General features: G+C 40.5%; 1 protein-coding gene across 5 annotated transcripts in view; it reads right to left on the reverse strand.

Annotated features, from left to right (window-relative positions):
• GK (glycerol kinase) overlaps positions 1–9,944 on the reverse strand; it is a 33,936-nt gene extending 23,992 nt beyond the window's left edge. For all 5 annotated transcript variants that reach the window (XM_064706986.1, XM_064706974.1, XM_064706978.1 and 2 more), the window contains exons 1-5: positions 9,801–9,944; positions 2,363–2,436; positions 1,665–1,771; positions 1,041–1,118; positions 4–83 (exon numbers count right to left, since the gene is read on the reverse strand). In XM_064706986.1, the coding sequence (XP_064563056.1) occupies positions 4–83; positions 1,041–1,118; positions 1,665–1,771; positions 2,363–2,436; positions 9,801–9,866 (405 nt within the window). In that variant the 5' untranslated portion in view covers positions 9,867–9,944. The remainder of the gene's footprint in view (positions 1–3; positions 84–1,040; positions 1,119–1,664; positions 1,772–2,362; positions 2,437–9,800) is intronic.
• Between the last annotated feature and the right edge of the window lie 14,435 nt (positions 9,945–24,379).

Consider the following 24,379-nt stretch of genomic DNA (forward strand, 5'->3'; position numbering starts at 1 on the left):
TACCTTTAAAAAAGATTTGTTTTGTCCAGGAATTCTTTTAAGAAGACGTTCAACTGTTGACTGGGTTCTCAGGTCAAGCCACACTAAAACCATGAATAAAATTAATTGATCATGTGATTTAATACACAAAAAGTGACATGTTCAGCCTGCTTCTATGAAACCACAGCTCTTGCCAATGAATTCCTGTCTATTTTTATCTTTTCATGTAGTTGAAAGAATATTGTATTGCCATTGTATTTTACAGGCACTGTTGTAAAAATTAAAAGGGTTGGATAAATCAATTTGATTTAAAAGAACAAATTATTTGAGAAAGAAGAAGGATTTTCCAGAAGCAGGGTATTTACTTTATCAGAATATAAGCAAGTGACTAATGCAGCAGATGACTGTGATTAAACTAAGAGATTAAAACAAATAGCAGGTTGATTATTTACTATTTCTATGTAAACTTTCTACTAAAAGACTGTGTTGTAGTTATCAAGGTGTAGCTGGGTTTAAGATAAAGTTGTTAACTACAATTTATTTGACTATAGACAAGTCCTGGTTTTACAGTCATACTATGTCAAACTATATCTGGCACTTGACCTAAAAAACCAACTCCAGACAATTACCATTTTTCAGCTGACAATATCTGAAGAGCTAAGCAAGTTAAAAACAAAACTCTGAGTATTAATAAGTATTCATTAAGTCATCAATAATTAAACCTACTTAACAGGATTTTCCTTTAAAGTGTAATCACCAGCATCCTGAAAACTTCAAAGAAAGTGATTGGGTGCAAGTCAGAGCATTTTGTGCCAGGAACCCCTCAGGAACATAGTGGGGTTTTTTGAAAACCAATAAAGTGATTTATTAAGTAACAATTTTTATGGAATGAGTTTTTTTAAACTGCACTGGTATGTGTGCTAACACACATCTTACAACACAGATATCAAAAAATCCAAGAAATTACTAGGCTAGGCCACAACCAGATTTGCACAGGAAACTACAAAAGCATTTTTTCCACAACATGATCATTTTATGACATATTCAGAAAGCATAGTTACCAATAGCATTATAAAGAGGTTCTCCAGTTGTCTTGTCCCAAACCACTGTTGTTTCTCTCTGATTGGTGACTCCAATGGCTTCAGGACAAAACAGAAAGTATCCTTTTCAGAAGGTTTGTTTTCCCCTTTTGGGGGGGTGAGGGAGGGAACGGAGAGGTGGAGAGGAGGGAGGAACAGGTAAGCAGAAGAGCAAAGTAAATGGGAAATAAAAAGCTTCCAATTTTTTCAAGGCATAATCCAGAAATATTACTTCTACGAGTTCATCTTTGCTGATTAACCTATATGCTCTAAACCTCTTTCTTTTTCAGCCACAAACTGAGACAGCAACAACACTGACAGGGGAAAACAGCTTTCCTAAATCAAAGTCCTAAACTTAATTTCAGAATTTCTTCATCACTCGTCTCAGTGATTTTACAAGATTAGGTTAAGTCTGTTTGTAGATTCTGCATTGCTAATACACACACTTATTTTCTCATTATTCCTCCCCAAAAAACTACTTTCAAATACAATTTAACATTTTGTTTGAGGCAGGCACATGCTGCCACCTTTCTATTTATTCATTTAAAAACTATGGTATCTGAATTGCTCAACCATAGCATGTTAAAGCCCTCTACCCATAAGTACCTCTTATGTTAGCGATGTCTATGTTCAGTTCTTTCATTTTCTCACAGGTCCTTTCCACACATTCATGGACAGAGTCTAATATTTCCTTTGGATCTTGTTCCACCCATCTTTAACAAACAGTAAACACCAGTTAATAAAAATGTACATAAAAAGAAAAAATAATACTAGTCTGAAAAACAAGCTGACGATTTTAATACAAATATAGCTACAAAACATGTTTTACATATTTACAAAGAGTTTTGTTTTGTTCTATACAGAGGGCATTAGCAGCAACTGGTAGGTCATTTAGGAACAGACAAACAAACAAACAAAACCTCAGAAAACAAAGGAAGATATTTCTACACCAAGGTGAAGACTGTGATTCAAATGTAAAAATTACCAATTTTATTACCTTAAATGAGATGTTAAAGTCTCATTTAAACTTTAGTTTTAAACTTCAATGTTTAGACGTGAAAGTTTAGATGTGAAATATGGAAATGAGTGACCAGAGCCAAACACCAAGTACTTTTAGTTCTGTAACTCAGGCACGTTCTGCACACCCAGTGGGAGCTGTTTCATGCCATTTTTTCTGCCCAGGCTTTTATAGCAGCTGCTGTGCTACTAAGAATTATTAATCAGCTTCAGTTTTGATGACTCATAGATAAAAATTCATAAGCTCTACCAAACTCTACACAAATGAAAATAAAAAAATATCATACCCTTCTTTAGGGAATTCTTGCTTTAGTTCCACTTGGTGGTGACTCAAGAGCTCTGCTGTTCCTGCATTAAACACCTGCAAATAAATTACACAATTGAATTTTCTACGAACACAGAAGTTTATACAACAATAATTAACATTTATTATTTTGAACAAACGCAGTGCTGTGACAACAGATAGTAATTTGCTATCATCAACCCCAATATCTATATAACAAGGATTCAGAGATACACATTTTTAAAATTAAGGTAGGCAAAGATTATTTTGGCAAACTTTGCTGTCACTCTGTCAATTTTAACAGCTTTTTTTTCCTTAATGGGTTGGAAAAGAATCAGATTTTTTTCTTGTGGTGGTTATAGAAGTTAAACTCCTGATGCATACTAGAATATTACTCAGTAAAATACCCACTGTTGTTGAGTATAGCATTTCTTTACCTCTTGCTGTGCCACTCTACTGCCAGAGTTATCTGCGTGTTTTCTTGGGTTAGCACATTTTAGGAAGAGTGAACATCTGTGACAAAATCTATGGGACATCTATGTGAACAGATCTATGTGAATCTATGAGAAAATCTATGACAAAATCTATCAAACTAAAGAACAAGAAAGTACCTAAGCAAAACCCATTTTGTTTCAAGACAAACTACAAGTACAGAGCTCATGAACAATCTGACAAGAAAGGAATGCCACTGCAGCAACACAACCCGTCAAAAAAGAGAACATGCAGAAAAGTAACTTAAATTTGGATACTCTACAATAAGAACCAGCAGAGCAGAGAATCACGAGGACTCTGAATGGGTGTTCTCAAGGAATCCCAAGTTAGAGGCTGTGCCTTGCAGTAGAAGCTCATGGAGAAAGCACAACAAGCCTCATTAACCAGCAGTGACTGTTCCCAAAAGGAATCTCTGCCGAGGCCAAGCTGAGGGAACATTCACCGGTGAAACGTTCAACTGAAGTGAACAGGGAGTGAGCCCGAGGGCCTGGCTGGGCAGTGGGGCAATCCTGGGGGAAGGGCTCTTTGTCCACAGCACCACACAGAATCTTTTGTGTGAAGAACCTTCTGGGACCTAGAAAGTAGAATCCAGCAGCAGGTTCAGGTGAACTGCAGAACATGTCAGTAGGACACCATCCTCCTTTTCATGGCAAGCAGAGCTGAGCCAATTTGGAAACCACTCACATGCTGAAGAAACAAAATTCAGTTATATCCATCCTCCCTCTAGGATACAACTGAATCTATTCTATACTTGTAATGCTCTCTTCTCATACCACAGATTTTAGGGGTTTCTCTTAAAGTTTTTAATCCATAAACTCTTGGTATCATCTACACAGTACACCTTACCCTGAAACTATTAGAACAACCCTGACAAAAAGGAGATGAAGTTCTGATTCTCCAGTTTCTTTGGAACCTTAAAGAGCATCTTCAGAGTGAAACTTTGATGTTTAGAAACATTTGACTTATATATTAGAACTGCAGAATAATTCAGGCTGAAAGGGACCTTGAGAGATCTCTAGTACAACCTCCTGCTCAAAGCAGGATCAGCAATGAGATTAGATCAGGTTGCTCAAGAACTTTTCTAAGCAAGTCTTGAAAACCTCCAAGGATGAAAACAGCACAAACTGTGGAAAGCATTGAAAGCTTCACTGCCCAGAAAAGAAGTCTTTAAAAGGTACATGACCACTCTTTTCTGCTATCAGCTCAAAAGATTACATAGAAAGAGCACCACTGAATTATTGGTACTTTATTTACTTATCTGTGTTTCATCTATCAGCTCAGGCTTGACATGAGTCTATCCTATTAAAGAGAAAGCTCTGTCAGTACTACACATTAGGAAGCAACTTGCATAATGGGATATGGATCTCAAAATGCTACACAAGACACTTAATGGAGAGGTTGTTTTGCATGTAGGCAGTAAGATTTCTTTACTTGAAATTGCCTTCCTGCCAAAAGCATATTCAAATTTACTAGGTTTTTAGAATAAAGACAGATAGAAGACTTTATTTTACCTGTACGTTAATAAGTTATGTATCTGACATACTAGTAATGTTAAATATCATGTGGTAATCATTCACCACTAATCATTCAGTATTTCTTGAAACAGAAGGTAATGCAAAGGATTCCTACTGGTAGCAGGAAGCACAGATTCCATTAGATAAAGTCATCAAGTGAATGTGGAGTGTGTGGCTTGCAGACACAGCAATAAGCTGTGACAGGAATACATTTTCAATGGAAGCAATAACAGTATGAATGCACAGATTTTTTCACATCCATAGAGAAGAACTAGGCAAACACTTTGCTAATCCATCACAAACAAACCTGCAAGCTTCTGACATTCTCAACAAAAGCAACAGACACTCCCTATTATGCAGGGCAAGGGATTAAAAAGTTTCACTGGGAGCAATCCCTGTTTGAGGCCACGTTGGACAGGGCCCTGTGCACCCTGGTCTAATGGAAGCTGTTCTGCCCATGGTGGGGGGGTGGAACCAGGTAATATTTATGGCCCCTTCTGACCCAAATCATTCCATGATTCTATGACTTCTACACTGATAGACAGAATTCTGATATGTGGAAAGTTTTTCAATCCTTTCATATTCATTTACAACTGATTCAAGTTTATGCTCCTGACCTCTCAATTGTGTGTGGGGGAAAGCCAAAGTCAGTTTTGCCCTAATTTTATCAGCAGAAATGAAGAATTGTCTAGGCTATTTGGACTTTTAGAGCTGTCTTGAACAGAGATGAAAGTGAAAGCCACCAGATGTGTACCAAATTCTCTAGTGAGAGATTAAAAAAAAGGAATAAATAACATCCTCCCTCTACTCCCAACAGATAATCAGAGCTTGAGCCTTGAGTCTCAGGAGTGCAGAGAAGAAAGGCCTACAAAGGTGTCCTGTATGTGAACAAGCAGAGAGGCACAGGGGCTGGTCACTTAATTGAAGCTTTTTTAGGGTCTTTAATATAATACATCACATCACATAAAGGGGTATAGTTACACATTATTACATTTTATTGTGTATTACATTTATGTTTTGTTGTCTTAGTGGAAAAGAATATCAATGAGTTGTAACAATTTTCAAGGAATGAACAGAAATAGGAGGCTCATGGAAGTGATGAAAGAAGCTGCACAGCTGAAAAGACAATAATGAAAACAGATTTTAGAAGTGACTTTTCACATCTCTCAAGCTTTGTCATGTAACTCTGCCTGCAGAAAAGCTATTTCTGTTATGCTGTGCTGTATCTTCATGAGTTTCTGGCAAGCAGGAACAGTCATGGCTTTGCAGGCAAACAAGTTCAGAGCTGGAGTTCTGAAATTGCATCGAAATCAACCCAGCTGGGGCAAGGATAAGAGACAAGCAATCATTTCCCTGTCCAGTATTTAACTGGGAGTAGCACAGTCAGAATTTATGAGTAAGTCCAAGTTTAACAAGCCTCCTAGAAATTACCCCTCTTGGAAGGCTCGTGATGAACAGATTTCCCTCACCATCTAGGAGGTGCTTACAATTATGGGATTTAAAAGTAAAACTACACTGTATTTTAAGTGATAAGAGCTAGGGGGAAAAATGTATTTACAGTATTTTTAACCCTTCTTGCTAGTTATATAATCAAATTTTTCCCACAAGTTCATGTTACTTCAGAAGAGGGGTAAAATGAATGCCCCTCTGAAGAGAAAGTTCAATGGATATGAATGTCTTCCTTACCTAAAATCAGGTTTTGTTTATTGAAAGAATGCTTGCAGTGTGATATAGCTTTATTTGATTGTTTCTTCTGGAGACAAAGTATAGGAAAAAAGAAATATTTTGCAAAGGTAGAAAAAAAACCTGTCCTGTGTCTGACTGACAAACTTATAACTTAAAGTACTGTATAGGTACTTCACTTCTTTCAATTCTTGCTGTTCCTGGATAAAATGACAGAAACACTGTCCAGCAAATACCTTTCAAGAGATCAAACAATGGTTCAGCTGGCCATTAGCTCCTGATCCTAAGACTTTTCACAAAAGAAGTTATAGTGTATGATTTTTATGATTCTTGAATAATACAAGATGGAACACAAGAGATGAAAGTATTTGATGAAAATATTCCATGAAACATCTTGGCCAGAATTCAGTCATCTGGGTACACTTATTTAGCCTATCCAATTTATGTTCCTGCTTGATATTTTCAAGAAAATGAGCCTTAAGCAATTGTCTTATGAGCACTGTGCTCTCCCTGGTAACTCTGAATCTGTTACCCATGTTCAACCCAGCTTAACAGAAAAGTTACAATCTCAAAAATAATTGTAGTTCATTTTGCAAAATTAGCTAATAAAGGTAAAGATCCAAAATAGGGCTGTGGAGGATGAAGCTACAGCATAAAAGTACCACTGTATGTGTGCTGTGTGAGAGGCAAGGCTAAAAGAGGAGTGACAGTAACAGAAATGCACGTGAATTCTGGCGCTCCTTCAGCCTCTGTGCTCATACAGCCTCCTCATTCACAAGCAGGAGAGACAAAACTTGGGTCTGCACACAGGATAATTCACTCTGAATCTGAGGTCACCTAGCCTGACTCACTGCTCAGGTAAGCCTGAATTTACAACCAGGCTGTTCAGGGCCTTTTTCAGTCAGGCACTGAATATCTGCAAAGATGGACATTCCACACACCTTTCTCAGTCCCTGATCTGGAGCCCTCATAATGAAACATTGCTTCTTTACATCTATTGGAGATCCCACTTGCTGCAGCTTGTATTCACTGCCCACATTCTTTTCCTGTGCAAGTCTGAGAAAAGGCCAGTTCTGTGTTCTCCACAAACTGTGGTTACATAGCTGAGGACACTCCTTAAGCCTCTTTTGTGAAGAAAGAACCCCTGATCTCCCAACCCTCCTTCCATGGCCCTGTGCTGCAGCACAGGGATTCCTCTGGCTGGATGAAATCCAGTTCTTCCAGCTCTCATCCTCTGCAGGGTCCAGCATCAGACCCAGTGTTCCAGATGCTGCTTCCTAAGTGCTGCACAGATGGCAACAATTGCTGTCTGAACTTTTCTTAATGTGCACCACCGCCAGGATGCATTGCTCACACGTGTCCAACTTGAGGTCCAGCAGGAGTGTGAATTTTTTCACTAAGCAGCTTCTTAGCATTCTGTCTCGAGTGCTAAACTTTGTTTAACTGTATGAATATTCTGGCAGGCCCCTTGTCCAACTGGAATTTCAGTCAGCTGGCCACCCCCATGAGAGAGAACATCCCAACCCATCCCCATGGCTGCCCAGGAAAATCCTGTGGGGTATCAGCCCTCACTACTGACTGCTATGGACACCACTGGTAAATCTGCCACCTGTAATTGTAAATTTACACTCTGGACTGCTGACACTGCTCTTTGGCCCCATTGGACCAGACAGCTTTTCACCCAGGAGAACTCTTTACCTGCTCAAAATCAAGTTTTCCACTTAAAAAGTTAGATAGCAGTTGCACTGAACTACTGAATACACAAGTGTGAAAAGTAAGCAGCAGGTTGATTTTGACTTGTGACTTGGTGAAGACAAAAACTGGAAACACTACATTAAAAAAAAAAAACCCTAGAGACATCACTAAGAAATGTAACAAAAACAACTAAAAGCAAAAGATCAACAGAGCCAAGAAAATAATTTAGGCACAGACAATAATACATTACATTCTGGCTTAAAACATTTCAAGGCAAAATCTCTATTCCAACTGCAGCAATCCCTTTCCAGCACAGAATTCTCCATTTACAGGTGTTATCTGAATGACTGAGATGAGCTGTAACAGATCTCTGCACATTTTGTCCACTTCTCTCCCTCTCCCCTGTGTTCTGATTTAACTCAGTGATCAGGCATCTTATTTGCTCAAGCCCATATAACTTTATTATCATAATGTAAGTTTATTATCATAATGGCATGATCACACTGCCAAGTTTACAACAGTGCTGTATGTTGACATGAAATGAGAGACACTGGGACGGATACAAGAATTTAAAAGTGGCAGACACAACATACGTCTTGAAAAAATTAGGAAGCAATTGAAACCTCTTGTAGGCAGGCAAAATCTCCCCAATAAAAACCACTGGTGAATGTGTGTAGTGTAAGAAATTCCTCCTAAGAGGAACTTGTACAAACACTTGTAAAAAGAGCTTAAGTTTTACTTCTAGTAGTTTTACCCTTTGAGGATAAGAAAAAAAGATATCTTTTTATATACATAAAAGCAGACACAATTTATCTTACTGCATTACAGGGACCTTCTTCAAGTTTGTTCCCAAAAAGGACTCCTGACTGGCACCCAAGACAGCCCACTGGTGTCATTTGTCAGTCTGGAGTTTCTCTCCGCCCCCAGAGCTGTGTTTTCTCATTTGACAATCGCATGAAGGTCGTGATATTGAGTAATAATGGTAGCACAGGTCAAGAAGATATTCTAGTCTCCTGCTTCATGAAGGAACATGTCACACAGGGGAAGCATTAAAGAAAAAAAAAAGGCAGCAAGGGCAGACTAAAACATTCATCTTCCCAATTCATACTTTGACAACACATTTGACAACATTTTATACCTAGTAAATATCTCTGTTTCATGGAGGAAATTGTCATAGGGCTTTAATTAACTCAAACTACCATGACTTAACTGACTAGGGGACAGTACATTTGCAGAGATTTGTAAACCAGAAGTATCTATAGTAAGTTTCATATATAACATTCGTTACAGCCTATTGCATAATACAGAAATAACCAGATCCTTCAACTAAAGGGTCAAATATATGATTAATATATTAATTCTCCTATCCTTAAACTTACCTTTCTCTAGTGTTTAAACAAATCACAAGATGTGCAGGTTCAGCCACCTGAATAGCTACAGTGCCCAAGATGCACTGACACGAGGGCTGGAGCTGCAGCAGTCCCTCCAGCAGGCCCCGGGCAGATTTTAGCGGGGAACACAGCGGAGTCATCGCATTGTCTGAACACCAGCTAATCACATCACCGAACTCGCACGGATCTATTTCCCCAGTGCCTCAGGACCTCGTCCATTTGATTCCATTCGGGGCGAGGTACCCGACAGATTGAAAGCCTGACAGATTGCAAGCCTGACAGATCGCAAGTGCAGCCTGCCCAGAGCAGCGGGATCCCGCAGTGCCCTGGGGCAGCGGCAGAGCCGCCGGGGCCGGGCTCGCTCCGGGACCGCTCCCCTCGGGACGGGCGCTGCCCCCCGCGCCGCGGCGGGAACGCGACTGAGGGACAGCGGCGGATCCGGCAGCCCCGGGCCGAGCGGCGCCGCTTCTCCGGGAGACAGGAGGCTGCAGCCGGGCAACACAGCACAGCCCAGCCCTGCGGGCCCGTTCCCCTGCCCTTCCCCAAGGGCACGGCAGAGGCCCCCGCCGGGATGGAGGGGAGCGAAGGCGCGGAAGCCTTGGCTCCCCTCAGGCCGCGGGGGCGCCGCCCGCCCCCGGTGCCGGCCCGATCGCCGCGCTGTGCTCACCAGGAAGCGGGTGGAGCTGGTGCCCTGATCGATGGCTCCCACCAGCGGCCCCAGCGACGCAGCCATGGGGCCCCCTCAGCGCCCACTGCGCTCCCGTAACGGCCGCACCGGCAGCTCACGGCCGGCGGCGCGTGGCTGCCGGGGTGAAGCCGGCGGGGGGGGCGGGGCGGGGGGCGCTGCCTCGCGCATTGTCAGCCCGCAGCCAATGAGAGCCCGGGGCGCGGCGGGGGCGGAGCGCTGGGGGCGGGGCCCGGCTCGCGGAGGGGCGCGAGGGGGGCGTGTCACGTGACGAGCGGCGCGCGGCGCTCCCCCTTCCTCGCCCCGCCCCGGAGCCCCTGAGGCGGCGGCGCGCTGGGCGGCGGGAGGGGAGGCGGGAGAGCCCCGCGGGTGCTGAGGGCAGCCCGGGTCGCTGAGGGAGAGCAGCAGGAACCTTTTTCGGGTCCCTTTTTCGGGTCACTTGTGACTTGAGGCGGCGTTCCACGGAGCGAAACGTGTCCCGCTCGTTTTCGGGGAGAGGGGGAAAGAAACCCCCCGCTCTCTGAGGCGGGACCCCGCTGAGGAGGTGCCAAGCCTGGGTATCCCTGTAAGTCTTTTGTTCAGAGCGAATGCTGCCGAGGAACTGTGCAAGGCTGAGTGATCATGGATGACCGAGATGTGTTCTATGTATTTATGATACATCCCCAAAGCGGCTTCTTTTATCTTTTGAATATTTACGCTGCGTCATGCAGAGATACTCATTGGCTTGAAAGAAATGGAATCTCGGTCTTCCTTCCTTACTCCTTGTGGTACTCCTGGAACTTGTGCTTCCAGAAAAACCGCTGGTGTTGTAAGAGCCGGGCCGGAATTGCAAAAGCCACCAATGCTGACTGAAGGGCCTGAAAAGTTTCTAGTGACACACAGTGCCAGTAAACCAGCTCCCACAGACACCATTAAAAAGATTTGCCTTTGCCATTAATTCACATTACTAGTAGTTGTCCAAACTTGGGGTGTTTTGCTCCAATTGCTCCATGATGAGCAAAATCTGTTTGCTGCCACTTGGGAAAGCTTTGCGAGATACCTTACCCAGCTCTTTCAATTTTTTGTTTGTTAGTGCTTCAGGTGGCATGGAGGAGCCTTGGATAGGGCGTGAACAGCACTTACTGCTCATGTGTAATAGCAGGAGATTTCATTGCAGCCCTTAACTACAGCATCTGAAATGAGACAAATACAGCCTTGTGGTAAGATCCACATCCCACATCCACATTTTCAAAACTGACAGTGAAGTAGCATGTGGGCCACTTGCCAAATATTATCAAAGATTTTCCATTATTCTTAAATCTTATCACCAAGACTGGTATTTCTTTTTTTTTTTTTTTTCTTGGAACCTAGCTATAGTTTAGTGGTCATCTTGCTCAAGAGCTTGTTGCAGCCCTTAGAGAAAGATCCACAGAGTTTATCCTAGAAGGTCATAATGATCCCTCTCTTTGTCAGAGATCTCCCCTCTACTTCCTCACTTGTCACAGGGAGCTTCTACTCTAAAGCCAAGAACTGCAGTTCATCAGGAAAACTTGCCCAAGGCTACATCTTCTCCATGTAGATTAGGAATTAATCCCATGGGATTTTAGTTAAATCTGAATTAATTAGTATAATTCCTAGGAAAAGTGTGAGGTTTGTGTTATTTCTCTTTTAAAAGCTGCAGTATTGCGTTCTGTGTGTATTTTAGCTCAAGATAGGGTGTGACAATTTCAGCAAAGGTTGAGGTCTCTGAGATCCAGGAAGGGAGGAAGCAATATCATGACAGACATTTATGCAAAACATGAAATGCCACTGTACTGTTAAGGATTACTGAGTTACAGAAATTCTCTAGAAGGTCCCGTTTCCTCAGGTGTTCTTTAGCAATTCCTGTGAATGTTTATAGAGCAGGAACAGGAGAGGTGACAGCAATAACCTGTGATATTTCCTTAACCCTCAACAGACAAGCAAGACAGGCAGAAGGGGGAAATAATTTGGTCCAAAACCAGAAAATATTGACTCAGGGAGAATAGTTTATTCTTCCTAGCTCATTCAACAGTGTGGTCTTGCTTCCTTCACATTCCTATTCACTGTTTGAGTGGAACATTTTTTGCTTGTAGTATTTATGATGCAATACTGTTTGCAGAGCAGGGATAGAGGGTGCTGTCCCAGGGAAGCCTGCAGGGGAAGGAAGGGTGGAGCTCTGGCCGTACCTTTACAGTAAGATGGTGTGAGGCCACGTTCGGCTGAGACGCTTCTGAAGGAATCAGCTTCCTTTAAAGGAGGGACTGTGGATATCCGTGTGGACTAATTTCTTCTGCTTCTGGCTCAGATCTCACTGAGGCAAGTCTACACAGTGCAAATCAAGTTGTTTGCTGTTCTGCTCTCCTGCTGAAGAACTTGCAAAATGGGAAAAAAACCCCAAAATAAAGCTCAAGTGCTAGTTGAGAGCCTTGTATATATTATTCTTGACAGAAGGAGAGATTTTGGAATTTAGATAGACTTGCTGTAACAATTTCTAGCCTGGTAGAAATAATGGAGGCTCTCATTGATTTTAGAGGACTTAATTATAAGAAAGTTGAATTCAGTTCCTCAAAATGTAACATTTATAAAGTTGCTGGTTATTGTCAACTGCCCACACAATGCAGATTCCTGTAAATGCTGCTCTTGTTCCACATGGAGCTTTTTGACCTCTTGTTCTGTAAACTACTCAAATTGAAGGTTTTTCCATCTTTGAATACAGCCCCACTGCTTTTTTAAAAAATATTTTTAAGGTAGTGGACACATTGGAAGACTTTCATTAAGCACATAAATATTTGTGGTGCCTTTTTCAGAGCCACCATAATTTAGTTTCTACAGAACTAGTTTCAATAGCACATAAACCCAGTTGTTTGCTTTTGGTTCAGGTTTTCTTAGTTTCAGTTTGATTTTTGTGTTTAATCTCAGCAGAGTTAAGTTGGCAATTCCGTTCTGCTCTTCTTGGCTGATTCTTCTTTAGTGACCTCAAGCTAAGGACAAAATGTGACTGTGTCAGGCTACTCCAAGCATGTGATACAGTGTGAATTAAAGAGTGGGTGCCAGAGGTCCGTGTCTTTCCCTTCTGCTTCTCGGTGCCAGAGAGGGCTCGGCCGTCAAACCCTGCACTTCCTTACAGATGAGGGATCCTTGGGCTCCCCCAGCAGGGACAGAGGGCACGGATTTGGAGCTGGGCTGGAACAGGTGGAGTTGTGACGTGTCCAGGGCACCGGGGTAACGAGTCACGCTGCCCCTTGCACCCTTTTGCCTACTGGGAAGATGAGTGGTATGTGTGAGGGCGCCTGTGCCTGCACAAGTGGATAAACTCTGTTGCTCTGGAGCAGGGAGCCAGCACAAACAGATTGTGACCTTGGCTGCCAGTGCCCTCACATTTCTATAGGTCATCTGCAGCACCCTTTGTGTGCTGGAAACCTTTCTGTAAATCCCGAGGAGGTCAGGATTGCAGAGACCCATTCTGTGTTCTGTCTCCTACATTTGTTTTGGCACACACCAAACAGTACATGACAATACCCTGTCACCATTTGGCAGGAACCATTTTATTGTGAATCCATGACTGCAGTGATGCAATGAATGTTTTACAGGGTATGTTTTACTTCTGACCTGGTATTAGACAATAGTTTTCCCTGAATGACATTTTATATTTAGAATCACTCTCACAATGTTCAAACCCTGAGTAATCATTGTTGCAGTTGCTGCCTTTCTGGTGGACAATAAAATAAATAAATAATAAAAATAAATTCACATTTTGAAGACAGCTAATACTAAATCCTTTGAAAAGCAGTTATTAAGCCAGTAAGTCTTTACAAGAGTCAGAGAATCACACAATGGCTTAGGTTGGAAAGGATATCAAAGATCATCTAGTGATAATTCACTGCCCATTACCAGGGACACCTTTCACTAGAGCAGGTTGCTCAAAGCCCTATTATTCAAATCAAAATGGGGAAATCAGAAAAAACACCCTACAAGAATTTTATATTGATAAAAGTAAATATTCTTGGGAATTTAAATGAATAATTCAGAGAATATAAATATTCATTAGTGGTATAGTTACTATTCCATGCTTCAAAATCCTTAACTGAGATACTTGGTCTTCTAGCTTCCATAAAAAATCATGGCAACTTACTGCAAAATTTACCCCTGAAACTATATACTGCATTGAAGACACACATTAAAAATGAGTTAGCTTTCTACTGTTTTCATAACAACTGTACTTTGCTAGTTTGTTTTTTTTTTAATCAAAAGAGTTAATCTAATTAGTGCTCCATAAGATGATGATAAGGCCAATTCTCATGGGCTCATTCTGTACTTTAGCCTTAAGTTAGCAGAGGCAAGGCAACTGCTGGTCATAAAGGGCATCTTTTCACATCCTTTTTTTTTTGCACTGCACAGTGGATATTTCCAAAAATAGGCTTTTGTGAAATTGCTGCATATGATAATAGGATTGTATATTGCTCCAAATACTGATATTTGATAGTTTTGCTTCTACATCCTAGTTGGAAGTTGAAAATTTAGCGATGTACACTCCAGACTCTGGTTTTCATATGTGGTGAAGATATGATTAAAACCAAGAAGCAGCAGTGGAACTCCATGAAGACTCTGAGACTGTTGCTACAATGGGTTTAAATTCTGTTAATCTTGCACAAACCTGAGCTCAATTCTACACAAACCTGAGCTCTTGCATCATGCAGAAGAGCTAAAGCAAAGGAATAGAATGTAAAGTTTCAAGTGGGAGATGCCATATGTCTGTAGGGAGTACAGAAGGACAGTTTTTATTAAAGCATGCTGTCAAATATATGTTATGCTAAGGAAAATACTTGCTTAGTAAAGAAAATATATCCATTCTTTTTGGTTTTCTGTTTCAGTTTGGTGATGGCATACTGAATTACTGTGCAACACCCTCAGATAAGAATTGAGAATTCAGCACCAATTATTATAAAGTGATCTAGTCATTTACTCTAGCTGATTAGATGCCCTCAGGAACTGTACATTTATCTATGAACATCAAAGGGTTTTTATGTATCATCTCTACGAAACCTCTTGTGAAAATGTAATGCCTATGGCATTTTTTTACAGATATGGAGGTGGGCCCAGCTAAATTACAGGCCAATGGTCACTTAGGAAGTGCTTAGCACAGCAGAGGTAAAGCACAGCTTTCTCTGAGGTCCAAAGGCATTGCTTTCCTTGGCCACTGCCTTCCTCAGGAATCAGTAACTGCATTCCTGTTGCCCTCAGAGAGGACAGGACAGAATAAACTGTTAATAACTGGCAGAGGCAGGATTCCACAGGGTGAGTAGATCTAGCCTCACACAGATTCTAAAGGATGATGTTTTTACCACTACCATCCTGATCCTGGCCATGTAGTTTCTGCTTGTTGTGCAAGGGGTCTGGTTTTTACTGGATCCTTTCTTGAGTCCTCTGAGCTCATTAATATGGCAGAAAACATACCCAGACAAAATAAAAGTGGATTGTTCTCTGCCAAGAAGCTGAATTGACTCACTTGCTGTAATGAGTGCCAGAGCTGGTGGAAAAGCAGAGCTTACCACAGCAAGGAGCATGGGAAAGGTTAAGAATAAGTAGGAGATGATGTGGAGGAGACTGGGGACAGCATGAAATATTCAGCAGCTGCAACCTCTTAGATTGCCTCAGCTGCTGACAGACCTTCAGCCTCCATATCATCAAACCAAATGTTAGCCATCTATTAGGAAATTGTGGAGATGTCAATGGTGCATTATTATCATGAAGACTAGACTGTACTGTCTGCTTTTGAGAACAGCTTTAATACATTGATGTTTTCAATTTTACATCACAAAACACGTGTATCTCATAAAACTGATGGGAGAGCTCAGCTACACTGAGGTCTTCTGGATTTTTTTTATGCTACACTTATACCAGAAGGCAAAATGGTGTTAGTTACCTTCAGGTGGAGTTCTGGGGGACTCACAGGTAATGTACAGGCAGCTGCTGAGAGAGATGTGTTTGCTTGGCCCTGGGAAGAGAAAATGTAGGGGACATCTCACTGCTGCCTATAACTTTACCTAGTGGGGAGTATAGAGGAGATGGATCTCCTGGAATGTCAGTGAGCATCTTGTTGTATGTAAATCACCCAGGTTTTGTATGCTTTTGTTATATTGCTGTTTTATCGTTCATTTTCTTATCTCATTGCTGTTCCCAGTAAATCTTTACCTGTAATCTCTGTCTTTTGTCTCTCTTGCTGGAGTGGGGGAGGGGAGTGTCTTGTGGTTTACTTTACAGTGGGAATACTAAATTGAGGAATAGTATTCCTAACCCATAACAGCTGGGAAATACACCTCATCAAGAACACTGAAATGAACACCAGCCTTGCCGAGCTTCATAAAAGATACCTTGCTGTGTTTTATTGACAACTGAATTGCATTTGAAATTACAGAGAGATATTACATATATTTCTTTCTGTGGTTGCCAAAGCAGAACCTCAAAGCTGCCCTCATGGAGTAAAAACCCTGCTCTAGAAAAAAGAAACTCTCAGATGTAATCCACTAAAATAAACTCCCAGCAAAACACAGAGAAGAAGATAACTAAGCTATCAATGAAACTGCCCGAGAGAAAAAGGTTCTTTAGTAGTGGAGGATAACCGAGTTTGTGAGATAAACTCAAAAGTATCCTGGGGAAGGTATGAGAAAGCCGTGACATATCTAGTAGATATCATTAAGGCAGAAAGCCCTGTCACCCAAAGAGAAAGTGGATATGTGGACTGATCTTCATAGACTGAATTTGATTTATTGTTTGCTTTCTGAGCATCTGCTGAGACCACATATTTTAAGCAATACTTAGGAAAGCTGATCTAAGAATGCACTTTCCTGGTGCTCTGGTGGAGGAGCATGACACACAAAAAGAAGACGCTTTTCTGAAACTGTGAGCAGCTCAGCTCTTCTTGCTCCAGTCCTGGAAGGTGAGGATGAACTCCTGACCTTACTGTCCTGATCCAGCACAGACACCAGGCCTGTGTCATTCCTGGAAACCCAAGGTAATGCTGGGCTCAGCACCTGCCTCTGTCAGACCCAGCTGGTTTACAGGCAGACCTGCTGGGCAGGATGCTGGAGCAGAGGTGAAGATAAGGATTCTTTCCCTGGGATGACTGTAAGGTAACCCTTCAGTGGGAGCATTGCAGGCAGGCTGAGTGCTCACGTTTGCATTCTGGATTCTAAAGCACAGACACTTGTGCAGCAGGAGGTATTTCTTACAGGTTTATATTTGCAGATGGCTCCACCTCTGCTGTCACTTATGGCTATTTCAGTAGGTTATTGTGAAGTTCTATACTTGGTCAAATTTATATTGAATTTATACATTGTCTGACAGCAGGTTCCTGTTTGTCTTTAATATACCTGAAAACATATTTTCCTGCCCGGGTTTCCTGAGGTGAGCTTCTGATAACTGTGTCTCAGAGCCTTTGCCATTTCAATCTACCTATCAGTGGTTTGTTAATAGAATGTGTGTCAATCTTCATATTACAACTCCTTATCAACTTCTAATTGCAGTAATGCTCCTGGTCCATTATCAGGAGAGCTTACTCATAGCATTTGGTTCTTTCCAGTTTACAGTGCTCTTCTGCAGGAACAGAAGCTTCTTAGGGGCAGAGTGAGAGCTGGGATGGAAACTGTTCCAGCTGCCTTATTTCTGAGTCATCCCTGTGAGTACATTGACTTCTAGAAGCTGCATTGGTTCTTCTATGCAGTTTAATAAGACTCTAATGAATACAAAAGAATTATTTGCCCATATAGACTCCTTATTGAGGATATTAGGACAAAATATAATAGGAGCATAGATAAAATCATAAGGCTACATATTCAGGTGAAGAATGTCAGTGTAACACTGGTAAAATTCATCTATTTATTGCAGAAATAAAAAAATTAACTTTGTAACAACATAAGTTTCCTGTTATTCCAAGATAAATTTATATCTGGCTGTTCATTCTGTATGAAATTATATTTTTGGTATAATAATACAAAGAAATTAAATTACTAACTTTAGCCTCTTTTATACATTTGTTTCTACAGAGAGTCAGCCTGAGGCAACACACAGTGTTTCATATGCTATGTATGTAGTTTATTCTTTCTGTTCTATGGAGAAATAATTATCTAGCCAACAAGCAAGACACTGCACAATGAGTGCACCACAGCTAAATGCTTCAAAAATACTTTAGGAAAATTCTTGCTCCCCCTGCAGTCAAAGAAAGCTTTTGCAGTGAATTTAAGAAGGCAAGGAGATGTGCCTCTCTCCTGTGGACGCCCTAAAATGGGCTTGATGTGTGTGTTTGCTTTGCTTTAGCACTGCTTACTTAAGAAATAAAAAAGACTAAAATTTTAACATAAAAATGAGTTTCTTTCTTTGCTTACTGTTTTGTTTGCTGTACTTTTGTAAGCAACGTGAAAACAGTGAATAGAAAAGACTGACATCCATGGTGCATTTTCTACAGACTTCTCAGATGATGGAGCACCCAAGTCTGCTGAAACAAAAGAGATCTGAGGGTATTAGAAATCTTGGAGGCATATAAAACATAGGGAAATACACTTCTATTTATTCACAATAAATGCATGATGTGAACTTTGAAAATAAATAGTATGTACACTAAATAATTGTAGTTAATACACATAGATATAGATATATACATAGGTATAGATGTAATATATATGATTGAGTAATGTCTTCTTATATATATATATGTAATAAAAACAGAGATCAAGTTTTGTATAATAGAGTAATTCCAGATATTACATTAAAATAACATCACAATATAAATCAAATAGCATAAAGTAGTAAGTGGCTTTTTAATAGTTCAATGCCATTATTTTAGTAAAATAATTTAGGTTGGGAGCGAACTTAGAAAGTCACCTCATCACCCTCTTCTGAGGTTGAAAACATCATCTGTTTTTTGCCTAGACATTCAGTTATGCTATGCCCTAAATTGCAGATGACACAGCATCCAAATGAAAGGGGTTTTTTTCGATATATTCTCCAAAAAGACTGATTCCTATTTTCTTTTTGCATCTTCCTCTTGAAAATTTTGTAATAATTAGAAGCCTGATATAAAACACAGAGCTCTTCTGTGACTGAAATGCTATTTTCCTTATACACATCAGTAGAAGGTTTAACTTTTTCGTAATTTTGACAACTGAGACAGTGTATGTAAAACAAGTGGTCCCAGCTAACAAAGCACATTTCTCCTGGGAGCTTTGTGGCCAGGAGAGGGAGGATTTAAGAATAGCACACTATCTTTTTGCTGTGAGAAAAGCCCTCATCAGGTAAACTTTAAACAATCAGCCTCCCAAGGAAATCTGATACGTAATCACTCCCTAAGGAAGAGGCTGTTGTGGAAGAAAGGTGAGAAGGTGCTTTCCTTGAATGTGGTGTGGCCTTTTACACATAAAGCAGCAGATGGGTGGATGCTGTGCTTTTCCCACAGTTGCTCTACCCCTCATTTGTTGGTTCAAGTTCCCAGGCTGTCTTGATTATAGGGAATTTTACCAGTTGTGAAAAGTTCATTCTGCACTTTCATGAGCAATGCTCAGTTCATTCACCTCAGAAGACAAAGAATGAGGAACTGGGCTGTGTTCTGCAATAGAAACAGTTCAAAGGTGGAGTGTCCATTTCTTACCAAATCTTATAAATTCTTATCTCTTAATTCAAATGTTAACAGGTTCAAATGCTCCTTCTGACCTTTGTGCCTTTAAACATGCACAGTGTCACCTGAGGCAGGTCAGTCCAATAATATTCTGTGCTTTTGGGCCTGAGGGCTGGAGAATTAAGGAATAAAAAAAAAGTAAAAAAAGTAAAAGGATTATTCTTTCCAGTCTTCAGGTAAAACAAGTTCAAAATTCTCAAGTGCTTTAATAAGAATATATTTTTTAGAGGACAGGACAAAGCTCCTTCCCTCCTGCTCTACAAAGATACCCGATGCTTATTGCATTGAGAAACATTCCACCATGTAAGAGGTATGTCCTGATCATAAGTAATTGAATTAAACACTTAAACCAGCAAAAGGGGTGACTTTGTTTCTCCTCCCCTGCCCTCCATAGCTGCCAGGGCAGGGAGCCAGGGTGCTGGTAGTTTGTCCTTTTCCCTGGGCTGCTCTAAGAACCCACAGAGTTAATGGGAAGTGCCCATCCATGGCTGTGCAGGGCTGCTCAGTCCTGCTCAGTTCATCCCAGAGGTCACACTGCTGGGCAGCAAAGCCAACAACTGAATGGCCAAAATTGTCTCCTCTCTGTCCTCTCCCTAACCACAACTGACAGGCAGCAAGGCAGCGACCAAGCAGCCCCTGCTCTTTAGGAGCTTGTGCTCCACACTGAGGGTGGAGCTGGGTCTGCAGAGAAGCTGTGGGATGTAACTGGGGAGATGTGCAGATATGGTATCCAGAGTCCAGGCTTCTCTTCAGAATGACTTAAGTGATTTAAACACTTCAGTAGAAAAAAAGCCCAACCCTTCAGGGTGTCACTGACATATTTTATGAAAATCCTTTCACTAGGATTTTTCAGCTGAGAAGCCTCAGAAAAGAAATGTAAACAATGACTATCTGATGGCTGTGGAATGTGGTCTGGAGATGGTTTACCAACAGGTGCATCTTTGATTGGTCTCATGTGAATTGTTTTTACTTGATGACCAGTCCCGGTCCCAGCTGTGTAAGGACTCTGGTCAGTCACAGGTTTTTTATTATCATTTCCTTGCTAGCTTTCTGATGTCTCCTTTCTCTTTCTTTAGTATAGTTTCAGTATATAATTTTCTTTTAATATAATATATATCATAAAATAATAAATCAGCCTTCTGAAACATGGAGTCAAGATTCTCATCTCTTCCCTCATCCTGGGAACCCTCAAACACCATCACAGCAGGGTAGTCATCAGAGATCAGGACCGCTGACCTTAGCACCTGTATTTTAGAGTTCCTCAGGGCTACCAGATAACATTGTCAGTAATGTGCCCTTTTTTCTCTCCAGTCTGTGGGTGCTAAACAGCCAGCTTTAACAGCAAGCAGCCTTAATCCTGCATTTTGTCAAAGCATAATAATACGGGGTTCAAAGTACTGTTCTAGTAAAAGGCTAGATACAAATTTCCATGGAAATTGATTGCATCATGTATCACACATGGGTGAGTCAAGGATATTGTGAAATTTTTCCCATTTACTGGTTATAGTAAATCCATAGCAAAATGTGAATTATGCTCTGTAAGTGCTCCTTATCATGGTATCTGGTATGTATAATTATTTTATTGACCTCTTGTGTTATTTTACTTTGCCCTGTCTGACTTAGCACAAATGGCTCTTGAGTTTGATGATGATACAGATATCTGATAGATCACTATAATTTTTAGGTTACAATTTCTGTGCTGTAAATAATGATGTTTGTGCAGCTTGATGTAAAGTGAGGTTAAAAAAAAAGAAGAAATCGCACAATTACTAAACATCTTTAATTTCTGACTATTTATTTAATTCTTCCCTTTACCAGTAGCTTTACCAAGTCATTAAAGATGCCAACTGCCTAAGATGAAAATAAATATAAACAATTTAATGAAGGGAAAAAACGGAAATTACCAATTTTACTTGACATTACAGCCTTACATTTTTTCAACATTTCTGTAATACCCAGAAAGATACAAACATTCCTTATTACTGATTTAGGAGTAATCCACATTGTTCTGATCTATGTTTCCTGCCTCTTACTGGTTTTCAGAAATTTCTCTGCTCTTTTGGGATTCTTGATGCCAGCATTCATACCTTTCATTATGGAAATGTATATGGCCTATGGCCACAGTCTTTGGTGTTTTGCTTAGTAGTTACTGAAATCACTTGAATTTTTTCACCTTTTGTATAGTCAAATCCAAGAGATTGTCTTGTTTCCCTGGAAGTGTTATGTAAACCCATGCTTGCTATTAAATGATTTTGCCAGTTAAGAAAATTAGTCATGTAATATTTATAGATGTCATTCAGAAACAGAGGATTTTGGCAGTGTTGCCAATACAGCCCCAATTCTCAAATATCAAATGTTGCTTTGAGGAAAAACTTTCTTTACCTTTAGTTTCCATTTTCTTCCTTTGTGGTTATTCTGCTACCTCTTTGTCTAGTTTTATATCCAGCTTTTGTCTATTGTATCATTGTGCTTACTCTCACACATATTAGTGTATTTCATTGTATTGTTTTCACACATCAATGCTCTTTTATGCTGCAGTAGCAGCAAACATTTGCAGAGAAATCTTTGTTGACAGTTGTATGTACCAAATGCTGTATTTTCTGCCTCCTTCCTATTTAGGATCACAGACCAGCTGAGGCAGGAAGGCACCTGTGAAGATCATCTAGTCCAAATTTCTGCTCAAAGACGAGTCTGTGAGAGCAGGTTGCTCAGGATGGGTGTTCATTTGGTTTTGAGTATCTTCAAGGCTGGGGTAGAGTGGAAGGATCAACTCTCTCAAACTGTAAACAATGTTCTGCCTGATGCAGCACAGGATAATATTGATCTTCTTTCTACAATGACACATTGCTGGCTCTTAATTTAAATTCTTAAATGCTCTTATTTCTAAATCTTTGTATTGTTTCTGTCTCAGTCTTTCTGAATATGTATATATATCTTCCATAAATCCCCTAAATACCACACCAAATGTACACTTTTCCATCTTAAAGTAAATATGTTTGTTTTCTTCAGAAACCACACTGGATCCATTTTTCTGAAGTTGTTTTCCTCTTATTAATGTAACTAAATAACCTTTCCCTACCAGTCTTCCTTGCAAAATCTCAGTTGCAGCCTCCATCTGAAAAAGCTTCCCTGGTTCTCCATGCCTGTCTAATTGCTCAATTTCATATTTTTCTGCCCTTTTCCTGTAACTATCTCTTTCAAAAAAATCAACTCAATGACCCTTTGCTTTCAATCTGCTTTTTAGAAAGTTTCCTGTTAAAACATTCCTCCCTCTCACTTCCTTTGGCAGGTCTTATGCCCCTGGATAATGCTCAACAGCAGCAAACTGTGCTGAACATAATTTCTTAGCAAATGGAACTAGTGATTTGTCCACTAGTGATCCAGACCCTCACATTTTCTACTTTTCCTGTTTTTCTTCACTCATGGCATGGTTGCCCAGGATTACCTAACTCAAAAAAACAAAAAAAAAAAAAAAAAAAAACAAACAAAAAAAAAAAACAAACCCCGTGGGCAGTGATGGCTTCTGCTTTGCATTGATTAAAGTGCAGGAGGGTTTTCTATCATTATTTTGTTAAAAGTACTCAGCAGATCAATTGCTTATTCTGTTGCTACTCTCTGACAAAATTTTCAAATGAATGTTACTGACACAGAATTTAGAACAGCTGTAAAAGTTGACTGCTGGGAAGATGGAAGACTAAGAAAGTGAGGAATGTAGAAATCAGCATCAAATTAAGAGCCAATACTTGAGGGAAAAAAACCCCATGAAAATCACCCAATTATCATGGGATGGCTCTACCTTGAAATTACAGGCATGTGCCAATGCAACTAAAGAAAACAGACTGCTGTAATACTTCTTGGATTTCTGCAATTTTTTGTGGTATTTTGATACACTAACAAAAAAAAATCCTTTCATAGTGGCCTGACTGCCTTCAATTTTATTGTTACACAGATGTGTAGTAAAAAAAAAAATGAAAAGAGAAAGCCCTTATCTGTTGCTCAGTCCTGTTTTCCAGATAACAGCTCTTTGCCTGATTGTAAAGCCTGACCACTAGTGGATAGTTGTCCCTGAACCAAGAAATACATTAGCAGCTGGATGCATTATTTATTTTTAACAAAGACCCAATGCAAGCATTGTATCATGTGTCAGCATTCTGTACAGGTAGGCAGTCTTTCAGATAATCTTTATTGTTCTTGGAAATGACATTTGACATTTTTATAATATAATTAACCAGTTCCTCCTTAGGAATATCCTGTTTTATCCCAGAGGGTGTGTGCAGCCTCAGTGGGAATCTGGCAGAAAGCCAGGAAGAACACTGCAAGTACTGTAGTGCACTTGTCCTGCAGAGATGAATGGTCTTCCTTGTCCTCAAGGTGCAGCCAGGTGAAAGAACAAGCTCCTCCTCTCATCAGCTGGGATTTGCTGAGGCTTAGAGTTTATTAGATCTAGAGACCTGCTGAGAAGGGAATCATGAGCTCATCCAGAGGCAAGAAAGCATGAAAAGATTCTTGTGAAAAGAAAGTCAAGTTCTGTCAAAATTGGTAAAAAAACTTCAGCTCTGCTGCCCTCTCCCTAGGATGATGTGGGCTGCTGGAATCTCTGCTTTAGACACTGCATCTGTAAAAGCACTCCTTCAATAAAAGGTGGAGCAAAAATACTTCCTTCCATTGGACTACTGATAAAACTAACCTGCAGAATAGTTTTATCAGTAGTCCAATGGTTTCCAAAGGTTTAACACCTTTCTATCTGATAAGTACGATGCAATTAGCTTCTATTTAATTAAGTGAGCATATGTGAATGATCATTTCAGACTTATGAAGCCAAGAATGCAGTGTAACATCCCTGCACATTTCCTGATCTGCCATAGTCGGGAACTCAAGTCCTTTTTTATTCTGC

Source organism: Zonotrichia leucophrys, chromosome 1 (genome assembly GCF_028769735.1).
Source record: "Zonotrichia leucophrys gambelii isolate GWCS_2022_RI chromosome 1, RI_Zleu_2.0, whole genome shotgun sequence".
In the NCBI taxonomy this organism is placed as follows: Eukaryota; Metazoa; Chordata; class Aves; order Passeriformes; family Passerellidae; genus Zonotrichia; species Zonotrichia leucophrys.